At 45.3% G+C, this 15,000-nt stretch overlaps 1 protein-coding gene across 1 annotated transcript in view; it reads right to left on the reverse strand.

The window, feature by feature from the left end:
* The window catches only part of pibf1 (progesterone immunomodulatory binding factor 1), a 56,265-nt gene that overhangs the window by 24,403 nt on the left and 16,862 nt on the right, over nucleotides 1-15,000 (reverse strand). Inside the window, exons 8-9 of the mRNA XM_082962441.1 lie at nucleotides 13,268-13,393; nucleotides 9,026-9,124 (exon numbers count right to left, since the gene is read on the reverse strand). Of these exons, the coding sequence (XP_082818567.1) occupies nucleotides 9,026-9,124; nucleotides 13,268-13,393 (225 nt within the window). The remainder of the gene's footprint in view (nucleotides 1-9,025; nucleotides 9,125-13,267; nucleotides 13,394-15,000) is intronic.

Here is a 15,000-nt window from a genome sequence, read left to right on the forward strand (position 1 = left end):
GGGATATTACACTGGGGAAACCATCAAACCTCTATATATTACAGAGATCTCTAAAGTACTGGGATATTACACTGGAGAAACCATCAAACCTCTATATATTACAGAGACCTCTAAAGTACTGGGATATTACACTGGGGAAACCATCAAACCTCTATATATTACAGAGATCTCTAAAGTACTGGGATATTACACTGGGGAAACCATCAAACCTCTATATATTACAGAGATCTCTAAAGTACTGGGATATTACACTGGGGAAACCATCAAACCTCTATATATTACAGAGACCTCTAAAGTACTGGGATATTACACTGGGGAAACCATCAAACCTCTATATATTACAGAGATCTCTAAAGTACTGGGATATTACACTGGGGAAACCATCAAACCTCTATATATTGTCTGACCCTGTCAAAGACACACTGGCAGCTTAGACTTGAGAACAACTGAAAACCCTGAGATGAAACCCAGAGATGTTACTGGACATTATTGGTGTGAAACGAACTTCCTCGTCAATCATAAATGTTATTCACCTTCAGGCTGTTAGATAAACGTTTGTTCGCCAGTTGACCCCCTGACTGACTGTACTTCGATATGAACACCCTTTAATTAAACATCATTAACCAGCCAGTCAGCCAGTCAAACAGCCAGTCAACCAGCCAGTCAGCCAGCCAGCCAGTCAACCAGCCAGTCAACCAGCCAGTCAGCCAGTCAGCCAGCCAGTCAGTCAGCCAGTCAGCCAGCCAGTCAGCCAGTCAGCCAGCCAGTCAACCAGCCAGCCAGCCAGTCAACCAGCCAGTCAGTCAACCAGCCAGTCAACCAACCAGTCAGCCAGCCAGTCAGTCTGCTAGTCAGTCAACCAGCCAGCCAGCCAGTCAACCAGCCAGTCAGCCAGCCAGCCAGTCAACCAACCAGTCAGCCAGCCAGTCAGTCTGCTAGTCAGTCAACCAGTCAACCAGCCAGTCAAACAGCCAGTCAACCAGCCAGTCAGCCAGCCAGCCAGTCAACCAACCAGTCAGCCAGCCAGTCAGTCTGCTAGTCAGTCAACCAGCCAGCCAGCCAGTCAACCAGCCAGTCAGCCAGCCAGTCAGCCAGTCAGTCTGCTAGTCAGTCAACCAGCCAGCCAGCCAGTCAACCAGCCAGTCAGCCAGCCAGCCAGTCAACCAACCAGTCAGCCAGCCAGTCAGTCTGCTAGTCAGTCAACCAGCCAGCCAGCCAGTCAACCAGCCAGTCAGCCAGCCAGTCAACCAGCCAGTCAGCCAGCCAGCCAGTCTGTCTGTCTGCTAGTCAGTCAACCAGCCAGCCAGCCAGCCAGCCAGCCAGTCAACCAGCCAGTCAACCAGCCAGTCAGTCAGTCTGCTAGTCAGTCAACCAGCCAGCCAGTCAGCACAACACAACCAGGTGTTCTCCCACACCTCACCAACATGTAAAGGTTAAGCTGATAATCATGATGTCTAGACAGATATCTCAGTGGAATCCAGCCAGACAAGTCATCGCGTACAGAATACTACACCTTTGAATTGCTACCAAGTTATGTCCTATGGAAGGAACAAACATTACCAGGGCATCATAAAAGCAGCTTTAGTAACTAAAACTACACTGAACTAAAATATAAACTAAAATAAACATGGACTCTGTACCGGTACTGCCTGAATATAGTCTGGACATTGTTGTTTTACTGCACCTGTTGTATTCAGCATTTCACTGTGAGGTCTACTGCACCTGTTGTATTCAGCATTTCACTGTGAGGTCTACTACACCTGTTGTATTCAGCATTTCACTGTGAGGTCTACTACACCTGTTGTATTCAGCATTTCACTGTGAGGTCTACTACACCTGTTGTATTCAGCATTTCACTGTGAGGTCTACTACACCTGTTGTATTCAGCATTTCACTGTGAGGTCTACTACACCTGTTGTATTCAGCATTTCACTGTGAGGTCTACTACACCTGTTGTATTCAGCATTTCACTGTGAGGTCTACTACACCTGTTGTATTCAGCATTTCACTGTGAGGTCTACTACACCAGTTGTATTCAGCATTTCACTGTAAGGTCTACTACACCTGTTGTATTCAGCATTTCACTGTGAGGTCTACTACACCTGTTGTATTCAGCATTTCACTGTGAGGTCTACTACACCTGTTGTATTCAGCATTTCACTGTGAGGTCTACTACACCTGTTGTATTCAGCATTTCACTGTGAGGTCTACTACACCTGTTGTATTCAGCATTTCACTGTGAGGTCTACTACACCTGTTGTATTCAGCATTTCACTGTGAGGTCTACTACACCTGTTGTATTCAGCATTTCACTGTGAGGTCTACTACACCTGTTGTATTCAGCATTTCACTGTGAGGTCTACTACACCTGTTGTATTCAGCATTTCACTGTGAGGTCTACTACACCTGTTGTATTCAGCATTTCACTGTGAGGTCTACTACACCTGTTGTATTCAGCATTTCACTGTGAGGTCTACTACACCTGTTGTATTCAGCATTTCACTGTGAGGTCTACTACACCTGTTGTATTCAGCATTTCACTGTAAGGTCTACTACACCTGTTGTATTCAGCATTTCACTGTGAGGTCTACTACACCTGTTGTATTCAGCATTTCACTGTGAGGTCTACTACACCTGTTGTATTCAGCATTTCACTGTGAGGTCTACTACACCTGTTGTATTCAGCATTTCACTGTGAGGTCTACTACACCTGTTGTATTCAGCATTTCACTGTAAGGTCTACTACACCTGTTGTATTCAGCATTTCACTGTGAGGTCTACTACACCTGTTGTATTCAGCATTTCACTGTGAGGTCTACTACACCTGTTGTATTCAGCATTTCACTGTAAGGTCTACTACACCTGTTGTATTCAGCATTTCACTGTGAGGTCTACTACACCTGTTGTATTCAGCATTTCACTGTGAGGTCTACTACACCTGTTGCATGTGACTAATAGAATTTGTTTTGATTTTGAAAGCAACATTAAAGTGTTGGTCCCATGTTTCAGGAACTGAAATACAAGATCACAGAAATGTCCAAGACGCACAAAAAGCGTATTTCTCTCAACAAATTTTGCACAAATGAATTTACATCCCTGTTAGTGAGCATTTCTCCTTTGCCAAGATAATCCATCCACCTGACAGGTGTGGCATATCAAGAAGCTGATTAAACATCACGATCGTTACACAGGTGCACCTTGTGTTGGGGACAAAAAAAAAAAAAAAAGGCCACTAAAATGTGAAGTTGTCGTCACACAACACAATGGCCACAGATGACAGAAGGTTTTTGAGGGAGCAGAGCAATTGGCATGCTGACTGCAGGAATATTCACCAGAGCTGTTGCCAGAGAATTTAAAATGTTAATTTCTCTACCATAAGCCGCCTTACGACGTCATTTTAGAGAATTTGGAAGTACGTCAAAAAACGGACTCACAACTGCAGACCAACGTGTATGGCTTGGCGTGGGCGAGCAGTTTGCTGATGTGAACGTTGTGAACAGAGCGCCCCACGGTGGCGGTGGGGTTACGTTACGGGGCCAGGCATAAGCTACGGACAACGAACACTATTATATTACATCGATGGCAATTTGAACGCGCAGAGATACCGGGACGAGATCCCTGAGGCCCCACTGTCGTGCTATTCATCCGCCGCCATCGCCTCATGTTTCAGCAGGATAATGAAACGGCCCCACCCCCCCTGTGTCGTAAAGGATTTGTATAAAATTCTCAGAAGCTGAAAATGACCCAAGTCTTCCACGGCCTGCGGACTCACCAGACATGTCAATCACTGAGCATCTCTCTACTCCCAGTCATGTGAAATCCATAGACGAGGGCCGAAAACATTTATTACAAATGACTGATGTTCTGGATATATACTGTTCTAGTAGCTGGTAGTATCTGGTCTCTCTCTCTCTCTTACTGTTCTAGTAGCTGGTAGTATCTGGTCTCTCTCTCTCTCTCTCTCTTACTGTTCTAGTAGCTGGTAGTATCTGGTCTCTCTCTCTCTTACTGTTCCAGTAGCTGGTAGTATCTGGTCTCTCTCTCTCTCTTACTGTTCTAGTAGCTGGTAGTATCTGGTCTCTCTCTCTCTTACTGTTCTAGTAGCTGGTAGTATCTGGTCTCTCTCTCTCTCTCTTACTGTTCTAGTAGCTGGTAGTATCTGGTCTCTCTCTCTCTCTCTTACTGTTCTAGTAGCTGGTAGTATCTGGTCTCTCTCTCTCTCTCTTACTGTTCTAGTAGCTGGTAGTATCTGGTCTCTCTCTCTCTCTCTTACTGTTCTAGTAGCTGGTAGTATCTGGTCTCTCTCTCTCTTACTGTTCCAGTAGCTGGTAGTATCTGGTTTCTCTCTCTCTTACTGTTCCAGTAGCTGGTAGTATCTGGTCTCTCTCTCTCTTACTGTTCTAGTAGCTGGTAGTATCTGGTCTCTCTCTCTCTCTCTCTTACTGTTCCAGTAGCTGGTAGTATCTGGTCTCTCTCTCTCTCTCTTACTGTTCTAGTAGCTGGTAGTATCTGGTCTCTCTCTCTCTCTTACTGTTCTAGTAGCTGGTAGTATCTGGTCTCTCTCTCTCTCTTACTGTTCCAGTAGCTGGTAGTATCTGGTCTCTCTCTCTCTCTCTTACTGTTCTAGTAGCTGGTAGTATCTGGTCTCTCTCTCTCTCTTACTGTTCTAGTAGCTGGTAGTATCTGGTCTCTCTCTCTCTTACTGTTCTAGTAGCTGGTAGTATCTGGTCTCTCTCTCTCTCTTACTGTTCTAGTAGCTGGTAGTATCTGGTCTCTCTCTCTCTTACTGTTCTAGTAGCTGGTAGTATCTGGTCTCTCTCTCTCTCTCTTACTGTTCCAGTAGCTGGTAGTATCTGGTCTCTCTCTCTCTTACTGTTCTAGTAGCTGGTAGTATCTGGTCTCTCTCTCTCTCTTACTGTTCTAGTAGCTGGTAGTATCTGGTCTCTCTCTCTCTTACTGTTCTAGTAGCTGGTAGTATCTGGTCTCTCTCTCTCTCTATTACTGTTCTAGTAGCTGGTAGTATCTGATCTCTCTCTCTCTTACTGTTCTAGTAGCTGGTAGTATCTGGTCTCTCTCTCTCTTACTGTTCTAGTAGCTGGTAGTATCTGGTCTCTCTTACTGTTCTAGTAGCTGGTAGTATCTGGTCTCTCTCTCTCTCTCTCTTACTGTTCTAGTAGCTGGTAGTATCTGGTCTCTCTCTCTCTCTTACTGTTCTAGTAGCTGGTAGTATCTGGTCTCTCTCTCTTACTGTTCTAGTAGCTGGTAGTATCTGGTCTCTCTCTCTCTCTCTTACTGTTCTAGTAGCTGGTAGTATCTGGTCTCTCTCTCTCTCTCTTACAGTTCTAGTAGCTGGTAGTATCTGGTCTCTCTCTCTCTTACTGTTCTAGTAGCTGGTAGTATCTGGTCTCTCTCTCTCTCTTACTGTTCTAGTAGCTGGTAGTATCTGGTCTCTCTCTCTCTCTTACTGTTCTAGTAGCTGGTAGTATCTGGTCTCTCTCTCTCTCTTACTGTTCTAGTAGCTGGTAGTATCTGGTCTCTCTCTCTCTCTCTTACTGTTCTAGTAGCTGGTAGTATCTGGTCTCTCTCTCTCTCTCTTACTGTTCCAGTAGCTGGTAGTATCTGGTCTCTCTCTCTCTCTTACTGTTCTAGTAGCTGGTAGTATCTGGTCTCTCTCTTACTGTTCTAGTAGCTGGTAGTATCTGGTCTCTCTCTCTCTCTCTTACTGTTCTAGTAGCTGGTAGTATCTGGTCTCTCTCTCTCTGTCTCTTACTGTTCTAGTAGCTGGTAGTATCTGGTCTCTCTCTCTCTCTTACTGTTCTAGTAGCTGGTAGTATCTGGTCTCTCTCTCACTCTCTCTCTCTTACTGTTCTAGTAGCTGGTAGTATCTGGTCTCTCTCTCTCTTACTGTTCCAGTAGCTGGTAGTATCTGGTCTCTCTCTCTCTCTCTTACTGTTCTAGTAGCTGGTAGTATCTGGTCTCTCTCTCTCTTACTGTTCTAGTAGCTGGTAGTATCTGGTCTCTCTCTCTCTCTCTTACTGTTCTAGTAGCTGGTAGTATCTGGTCTCTCTCTCTCTCTTACTGTTCTAGTAGCTGGTAGTATCTGGTCTCTCTCTCTCTCTCTTACTGTTCTAGTAGCTGGTAGTATCTGGTCTCTCTCTCTCTCTCTTACTGTTCTAGTAGCTGATAGTATCTGGTCTCTCTCTCTCTCTCTCTCTTACTGTTCTAGTAGCTGGTAGTATCTGGTCTCTCTCGCTCTCTCTTACAGTTCTAGTAGCTGGTAGTATCTGGTCTCTCTCTCTCTCTTACTGTTCTAGTAGCTGGTAGTATCTGGTCTCTCTCTCTCTCTTACTGTTCTAGTAGCTGGTAGTATCTGGTCTCTCTCTCTCTCTTACTGTTCTAGTAGCTGGTAGTATCTGGTCTCTCTCTCTCTCTCTTACTGTTCTAGTAGCTGGTAGTATCTGGTCTCTCTCTCTCTCTCTTACTGTTCTAGTAGCTGGTAGTATCTGGTCTCTCTCTCTCTCTCTTACTGTTCCAGTAGCTGGTAGTATCTGGTCTCTCTCTTACTGTTCTAGTAGCTGGTAGTATCTGGTCTCTCTCTCTCTTACTGTTCTAGTAGCTGGTAGTATCTGGTCTCTCTCTCTCTCTCTTACTGTTCTAGTAGCTGGTAGTATCTGGTCTCTCTCTCTCTCTTACTGTTCCAGTAGCTGGTAGTATCTGGTCTCTCTCTCTCTCTTTCTGTTCTAGTAGCTGGTAATATCTGGTCTCTCTCTCTCTCTTACTGTTCCAGTAGCTGGTAGTATCTGGTCTCTCTCTCTCTCTCTTACTGTTCTAGTAGCTGGTAGTATCTGGTCTCTCTCTCTCTTACTGTTCTAGTAGCTGGTAGTATCTGGTCTCTCTCTCTCTCTTACTGTTCTAGTAGCTGGTAGTATCTGGTCTCTCTCTCTCTTACTGTTCTAGTAGCTGGTAGTATCTGGTCTCTCTCTCTCTCTCTTACTGTTCTAGTAGCTGGTAGTATCTGGTCTCTCTCTCTCTCTTACTGTTCTAGTAGCTGGTAGTATCTGGTCTCTCTCTCTCTCTTACTGTTCTAGTAGCTGGTAGTATCTGGTCTCTCTCTCTCTCTCTTACTGTTCTAGTAGCTGGTAGTATCTGGTCTCTCTCCCTCTTACTGTTCTAGTAGCTGGTAGTATCTGGTCTCTCTCTCTCTTACTGTTCTAGTAGCTGGTAGTATCTGGTCTCTCTCTCTCTCTTACTGTTCTAGTAGCTGGTAGTATCTGGTCTCTCTCTCTCTTACTGTTCTAGTAGCTGGTAGTATCTGGTCTCTCTCTCTCTCTTACTGTTCTAGTAGCTGGTAGTATCTGGTCTCTCTCTCTCTCTCTTACTGTTCTAGTAGCTGGTAGTATCTGGTCTCTCTCTCTCTCTCTTACTGTTCTAGTAGCTGATAGTATCTGGTCTCTCTCTCTCTCTCTCTCTTACTGTTCTAGTAGCTGGTAGTATCTGGTCTCTCTCGCTCTCTCTTACAGTTCTAGTAGCTGGTAGTATCTGGTCTCTCTCTCTCTCTTACTGTTCTAGTAGCTGGTAGTATCTGGTCTCTCTCTCTCTCTTACTGTTCTAGTAGCTGGTAGTATCTGGTCTCTCTCTCTCTCTTACTGTTCTAGTAGCTGGTAGTATCTGGTCTCTCTCTCTCTCTCTTACTGTTCTAGTAGCTGGTAGTATCTGGTCTCTCTCTCTCTCTCTTACTGTTCTAGTAGCTGGTAGTATCTGGTCTCTCTCTCTCTCTCTTACTGTTCCAGTAGCTGGTAGTATCTGGTCTCTCTCTTACTGTTCTAGTAGCTGGTAGTATCTGGTCTCTCTCTCTCTTACTGTTCTAGTAGCTGGTAGTATCTGGTCTCTCTCTCTCTCTCTTACTGTTCTAGTAGCTGGTAGTATCTGGTCTCTCTCTCTCTCTTACTGTTCCAGTAGCTGGTAGTATCTGGTCTCTCTCTCTCTCTTTCTGTTCTAGTAGCTGGTAATATCTGGTCTCTCTCTCTCTCTTACTGTTCCAGTAGCTGGTAGTATCTGGTCTCTCTCTCTCTCTCTTACTGTTCTAGTAGCTGGTAGTATCTGGTCTCTCTCTCTCTTACTGTTCTAGTAGCTGGTAGTATCTGGTCTCTCTCTCTCTCTTACTGTTCTAGTAGCTGGTAGTATCTGGTCTCTCTCTCTCTTACTGTTCTAGTAGCTGGTAGTATCTGGTCTCTCTCTCTCTCTCTTACTGTTCTAGTAGCTGGTAGTATCTGGTCTCTCTCTCTCTCTTACTGTTCTAGTAGCTGGTAGTATCTGGTCTCTCTCTCTCTCTTACTGTTCTAGTAGCTGGTAGTATCTGGTCTCTCTCTCTCTCTCTTACTGTTCTAGTAGCTGGTAGTATCTGGTCTCTCTCCCTCTTACTGTTCTAGTAGCTGGTAGTATCTGGTCTCTCTCTCTCTTACTGTTCTAGTAGCTGGTAGTATCTGGTCTGTCTCTCTCTCTCTTACTGTTCCAGTAGCTGGTAGTATCTGGTCTCTCTCTCTCTCTTACTGTTCCAGTAGCTGGTAGTATCTGGTCTGTCTCTCTCTTACTGTTCTAGTAGCTGGTAGTATCTGGTCTCTCTCTCTCTCTCTTACTGTTCTAGTAGCTGGTAGTATCTGGTCTCTCTCTCTCTCTTACTGTTCCAGTAGCTGGTAGTATCTGGTCTCTCTCTCTCTCTCTCTTACTGTTCCAGTAGCTGGTAGTATCTGGTCTCTCTCTCTTACTGTTCTAGTAGCTGGTAGTATCTGGTCTCTCTCTCTCTCTCTCTTACTGTTCTAGTAGCTGGTAGTATCTGGTCTCTCTCTCTCTCTTACTGTTCTAGTAGCTGGTAGTATCTGGTCTCTCTCTCTCTTACTGTTCTAGTAGCTGGTAGTATCTGGTCTCTCTCTCTCTTACTGTTCTAGTAGCTGGTAGTATCTGGTCTCTCTCTCTCTCTCTTACAGTTCTAGTAGCTGGTAGTATCTGGTCTCTCTCTCTCTCTTACTGTTCCAGTAGCTGGTCGTATCTGGTCTGTGTTTCTCTCTCTCCCTTCGTTGCTCTGTCCTTCTCCAGCACTGCATTGTCCCGCGTCTCACGGAGGTTCCTAGAGGACAGACAGAAGCAGTATGGGTAAGAATTAAAACCATGCAGAATAAACAAACAATTTGTGTTTAATACATGTGAATTTGCCTCTCTATCAAAATATGTCTCAAATGGTACCTATGGTTGCTGGTCAAAAGTAGTGCACTACTGAATAGGGTGCATAACACAGTGAAAGAGTCCCTCTAGTGGACACAGTACTGTATTCAGGACACCTGTTCTCTCTCTCTCTGGTACATCTCTATAAACTCACCTGTTTCTCTCTCTCTCTCTGGTACATCTCTATAAACTCACCTGTTTTCTCTCTCTCTCTGGTACATCTCTATAATCTCACCTGTTCTCTCTCTCTGGTACATCTCTATAATCTCACCTGTTCTCTCTCTGGTACATCTCTATAATCCCACCTGTTCTCTCTCTCTCTCTGGTACATCTCTATAATCTCACCTGTTCTCTCTCTCTCTCTCTCTGGTACATCTCTATAATCCCACCTGTCTCTCTCTCTCTGGTACATCTCTATAATCTCACCTGTTCTCTCTCTCTCTGGTACATCTCTATAATCTCACCTGTTCTCTCTCTCTCTGGTACATCTCTATAATCTCACCTGTTCTCTCTCTCTCTCTGGTACATCTCTATAATCTCACCTGTTCTCTCTCTCTCTCTCTCTCTCTGGTACATCTCTATAATCCCACCTGTTCTCTCTCTCTGGTACATCTCTATAATCCCACCTGTTCTCTCTCTCTCTCTGGTACATCTCTATAATCCCACCTGTTCTCTCTCTCTGGTACATCTCTATAATCCCACCTGTTCTCTCTCTCTCTGGTACATCTCTATAATCTCACCTGTTTTCTCTCTCTCTCTCTCTGGTACATCTCTATAATCTCACCTGTTCTCTCTCTCTCTCTCTCTCTGGTACATCTCTATAATCTCACCTGTTCTCTCTCTGGTACATCTCTATAATCTCACCTGTTCTCTCTCTGGTACATCTCTATAATCTCACCTGTTCTCTCTCTCTCTCTCTCTCTCTGGTACATCTCTATAATCTCACCTGTTCTCTCTCTCTCTGGTACATCTGTATAATCTCACCTGTTCTCTCTCTCTCTGGTACATCTCTATAATCTCACCTGTTCTCTCTCTCTCTGGTACATCTCTATAATCCCACCTGTTCTCTCTCTCTCTCTCTGGTACATCTCTATAATCTCACCTGTTCTCTCTCTCTGGTACATCTCTATAATCCCACCTGTTCTCTCTCTGGTACATCTCTATAATCTCACCTGTTCTCTCTCTCTCTGGTACATCTCTATAATCTCACCTGTTCTCTCTCTCTCTGGTACATCTCTATAATCCCACCTGTTCTCTCTCTCTCTCTCTGGTACATCTCTATAATCTCACCTGTTCTCTCTCTCTGGTACATCTCTATAATCTCACCTCTTCTCTCTCTCTCTGGTACATCTCTATAATCCCACCTGTTCTCTCTCTCTCTGGTACATCTCTATAATCTCACCTGTTCTCTCTCTCTCTGGTACATCTATAATCTCACCTGTTCTCTCTCTCTCTCTGGTACATCTCTATAATCTCACCTCTTCTCTCTCTCTCTGGTACATCTCTATAATCCCACCTGTTCTCTCTCTCTCTGGTACATCTCTATAATCTCACCTGTTCTCTCTCTCTCTCTCTGGTACATCTCTATAATCTCACCTGTTCTCGCTCTCTCTCTCTGGTACATCTCTATAATCTCACCTGTTCTCTCTCTCTGGTACATCTCTATAATCTCACCTGTTCTCTCTCTCTCTGGTACATCTCTATAATCCCACCTGTTCTCTCTCTCTCTCTGGTACATCTCTATAATCGCACCTGTTCTCTCTCTGGTACATCTCTATAATCCCACCTGTTCTCTCTCGCTCTCTGGTACATCTCTATAATCTCACCTGTTCTCTCTCTCTCTCTGGTACATCTCTATAATCTCACCTGTTCTCTCTCTCTGGTACATCTCTATAATCCCACCTGTTCTCTCTCTCTCAGGTACATCTCTATAATCTCACCTGTTCTCTCTCTCTCTGGTACATCTCTATAATCTCACCTGTTCTCTCTCTCTCTCTGGTACATCTCTATAATCTCACCTGTTCTCTCTCTCTCTGGTACATCTCTATAATCTCACCTGTTCTCTCTCTCTCTCTGGTACATCTCTATAATCTCACCTGTTCTCTCTCTCTCTGGTACATCTCTATAATCTCACCTGTTCTCTCTCTCTCTGGTACATCTATAATCTCACCTGTTCTCTCTCTCTCTCTGGTACATCTCTATAATCTCACCTCTTCTCTCTCTCTGGTACATCTCTATAATCTCACCTGTTCTCTCTCTCTCTGGTACATCTCTATAATCTCAGGTACATCTCTATAATCTCACCTGTTCTCTCTCTCTCTCTCTCTGGTACATCTCTATAATCTCACCTGTTCTCTCTCTCTCTCTCTCATCTCTATAATCCCACCTGTTCTCTCTCTCTCTCTGGTACATCTCTATAATCTCACCTGTTCTCTCTCTCTGGTACATCTCTATAATCTCACCTGTTCTCTCTCTCTCTGGTACATCTCTATAATCTCACCTGTTCTCTCTCTCTCTCTGGTACATCTCTATAATCTCACCTGTTCTCTCTCGCTTTCTCTCTCTCTGGTACATCTCTATAATCTCACCTGTTCTCTCTCTCTCTGGTACATCTATAATCTCACCTGTTCTCTCTCTCTCTCTGGTACATCTCTATAATCTCACCTCTTCTCTCTCTCTGGTACATCTCTATAATCTCACCTGTTCTCTCTCTCTCTGGTACATCTCTATAATCTCAGGTACATCTCTATAATCTCACCTGTTCTCTCTCTCTCTCTCTCTGGTACATCTCTATAATCTCACCTGTTCTCTCTCTCTCTCTCTCTGGTACATCTCTATAATCCCACCTGTTCTCTCTCTCTCTCTCTCTCTCTTACATCTCTATAATCCCACCTGTTCTCTCTCTGGTACATCTCTATAATCCCACCTGTTCTCTCTCTCGTACATCTCTATAATCCCACCTGTTCTCTCTCTGGTACATCTCTATAATCTCACCTGTTCTCTCTCTGGTACATCTCTATAATCTCACCTGTTCTCTCTCTCTCTGGTACATCTCTATAATCCCACCTGTTCTCTCTCTCTCTCTCTGGTACATCTCTATAATCTCACCTGTTCTCTCTCTCTCTCTGGTACATCTCTATAATCTCACCTGTTCTCTCTCTCTCTGGTACATCTCTATAATCTCACCTGTTCTCTCTCTCTCTGGTACATCTCTATAATCCCACCTGTTCTCTCTCTCTCTCTGGTACATCTCTATAATCTCAGGTACATCTCTATAATCTCACCTGTTCTCTCTCTCTCTCTCTCTGGTACATCTCTATAATCTCACCTGTTCTCTCTCTCTCTCTCTGGTACATCTCTATAATCCCACCTGTTCTCTCTCTCTCTCTCTCTCTCTTACATCTCTATAATCCCACCTGTTCTCTCTCTGGTACATCTCTATAATCCCACCTGTTCTCTCTCTCGTACATCTCTATAATCCCACCTGTTCTCTCTCTGGTACATCTCTATAATCTCACCTGTTCTCTCTCTGGTACATCTCTATAATCTCACCTGTTCTCTCTCTCTCTGGTACATCTCTATAATCCCACCTGTTCTCTCTCTCTCTCTCTGGTACATCTCTATAATCTCACCTGTTCTCTCTCTCTCTCTGGTACATCTCTATAATCTCACCTGTTCTCTCTCTCTCTGGTACATCTCTATAATCTCACCTGTTCTCTCTCTCTCTGGTACATCTCTATAATCCCACCTGTTCTCTCTCTCTCTCTGGTACATCTCTATAATCCCACCTGTTCTCTCTCTCTCTCTGGTACATCTCTATAATCTCACCTGTTCTCTCTCTCTCTCTGGTACATCTCTATAATCTCACCTGTTCTCTCTCTCTCTCTGGTACATCTCTATAATCCCACCTGTTCTCTCTCTGGTACATCTCTATAATCCCACCTGTTCTCTCTCGTACATCTCTATAATCCCACCTGTTCTCTCTCTGGTACATCTCTATAATCCCACCTGTTCTCTCTCTCTCTCTGGTACATCTCTATAATCCCACCTGTTCTCTCTCTCGTACATCTCCTTTGAGGTCCTCTGCAGGCTGTCGATCTCCTGGCTGGTCTTCAGACGAATGTTCTCCAGCTCCTCAGACAGTTTATTCTCGTACTCTGTCTTGTAGTGGTCTCTGTGGAACAAACATTATATTATATCTGATTGTAGCCACCCTTCGCCTTGATGACAGCTTTGCACACTCTTGGCATTCTCTCAACCAGCTTCATGAGGTAGTCACCTGGAATGCATTTCAATTAACAGGTGTTAAAATGTTAATTTGTGGAATTTCTTTCCTTCTTGATGCGTTTGAACCAATCAGTTGTGTTGTGACCAGGTAGGGCTGGTATACAGACGATAGCCCTATTTGGTAAAAGACCAAGTCCATATTATGGCAGGGAACAGCTCAAATAAGCAAAGAGAAACAACAGTCCATCATTACTTTAAGACATGAAGGTCAGTCAATCTGGAAAATTTCAAGGACTTTGACAGTTTCTTCAAGTGCAGCCGCAAAACACCATCAAGCGCCATGATGGAACTGGCTCTCATGAGGACCGCGACAGGAAAGGAAGACCCAGAGTTCCCTCCGCTGCAGAGGATAAGTTCAGTAGAGTTACCAGCCTCATGAGGACCGCGACAGGAAAGGAAGACCCAGAGTTCCCTCCGCTGCAGAGGATAAGTTCAGTAGAGTTACCAGCCTCATGAGGACCGCGACAGGAAAGGAAGACCCAGAGTTCCCTCCGCTGCAGAGGATTAGTTCATTAGAGTTACCAGCCTCATGAGGACCTCCACAGGAAAGGAAAGACCCAGAGTTTCCTCCGCTGCAGGGGATCAGTTCATTAGAGTTACCAGCCTCAGAAATTGCAGCCCAAATTAATGCTTCACAGAGTTCAAGTAACAGACACATCTCAACATCAACTGTTCAGAGGAGACTGCGTGAATCAGGCCTTCATGGTCAAATTGCTGCAGAGAAACCACTACTGAAGGAAACCAATAAGAAGAAGAGACTTGCTTGGGCCAAGAAACACGAGCAATGGACATTAGACCGGTGGAAATCTGTCCTTTGGTCTGAGGAGTCAACATTTTAGATTTTTGGTTCCAAGCACTGTGTCTTCTGAGGGGTTAGAAGGGTTAGGGAGGGGTACCGACCCGGAAGGGTTAGGGAGGGGTACCGACCCGGAAGGGTTAGGGAGGGGTACCGACCCGGAAGGGTTAGGGAGGGGTACCGACCCGGAAGGGTTAGGGAGGGGTACCGACCTGGAAGGGTCAGGGAGGGGTACCGACCCGGAAGGGTTAGGGAGGGGTACCGACCCGGAAGGGTTAGGGAGGGGTACCGACCCGGAAGGGTTAGGGAGGGTAACCGACCTAGAAGGGTTAGGGAGGGGTACCGACCTGGAAGGGTTAGGGAGGGGTACCGACCTGGAAGGGTTAGGGAGGGGTACCGACCCGGAAGGGTTAGGGAGGGGTACCGACCCAGAAGGGTTTGGGAGGGGTACCGACCCAGAAGGGTTTGGGAGGGGTACCGACCCAGAAGGGTTAGGGAGGGGTACCGACCTAGAAGGGTTAGGGAGGGGTACCGACCCGGAAGGGTTAGGGAGGGGTACCGACCCGGAAGGGTTAGGGAGGGGTACCGACCCGGAAGGGTTAGGGAGGGTAACCGACCTAGAAGGGTCAGGGAGGGGTACCGACCTGGAAGGGTTAGGGAGGGGTACCGACCCAGAAGGGTTAGGGAGGGGTACCGAC

This window comes from Salmo salar, chromosome 16 (genome assembly GCF_965601325.2).
Source record: "Salmo salar chromosome 16, fSalSal1, whole genome shotgun sequence".
In the NCBI taxonomy this organism is placed as follows: Eukaryota; Metazoa; Chordata; class Actinopteri; order Salmoniformes; family Salmonidae; genus Salmo; species Salmo salar.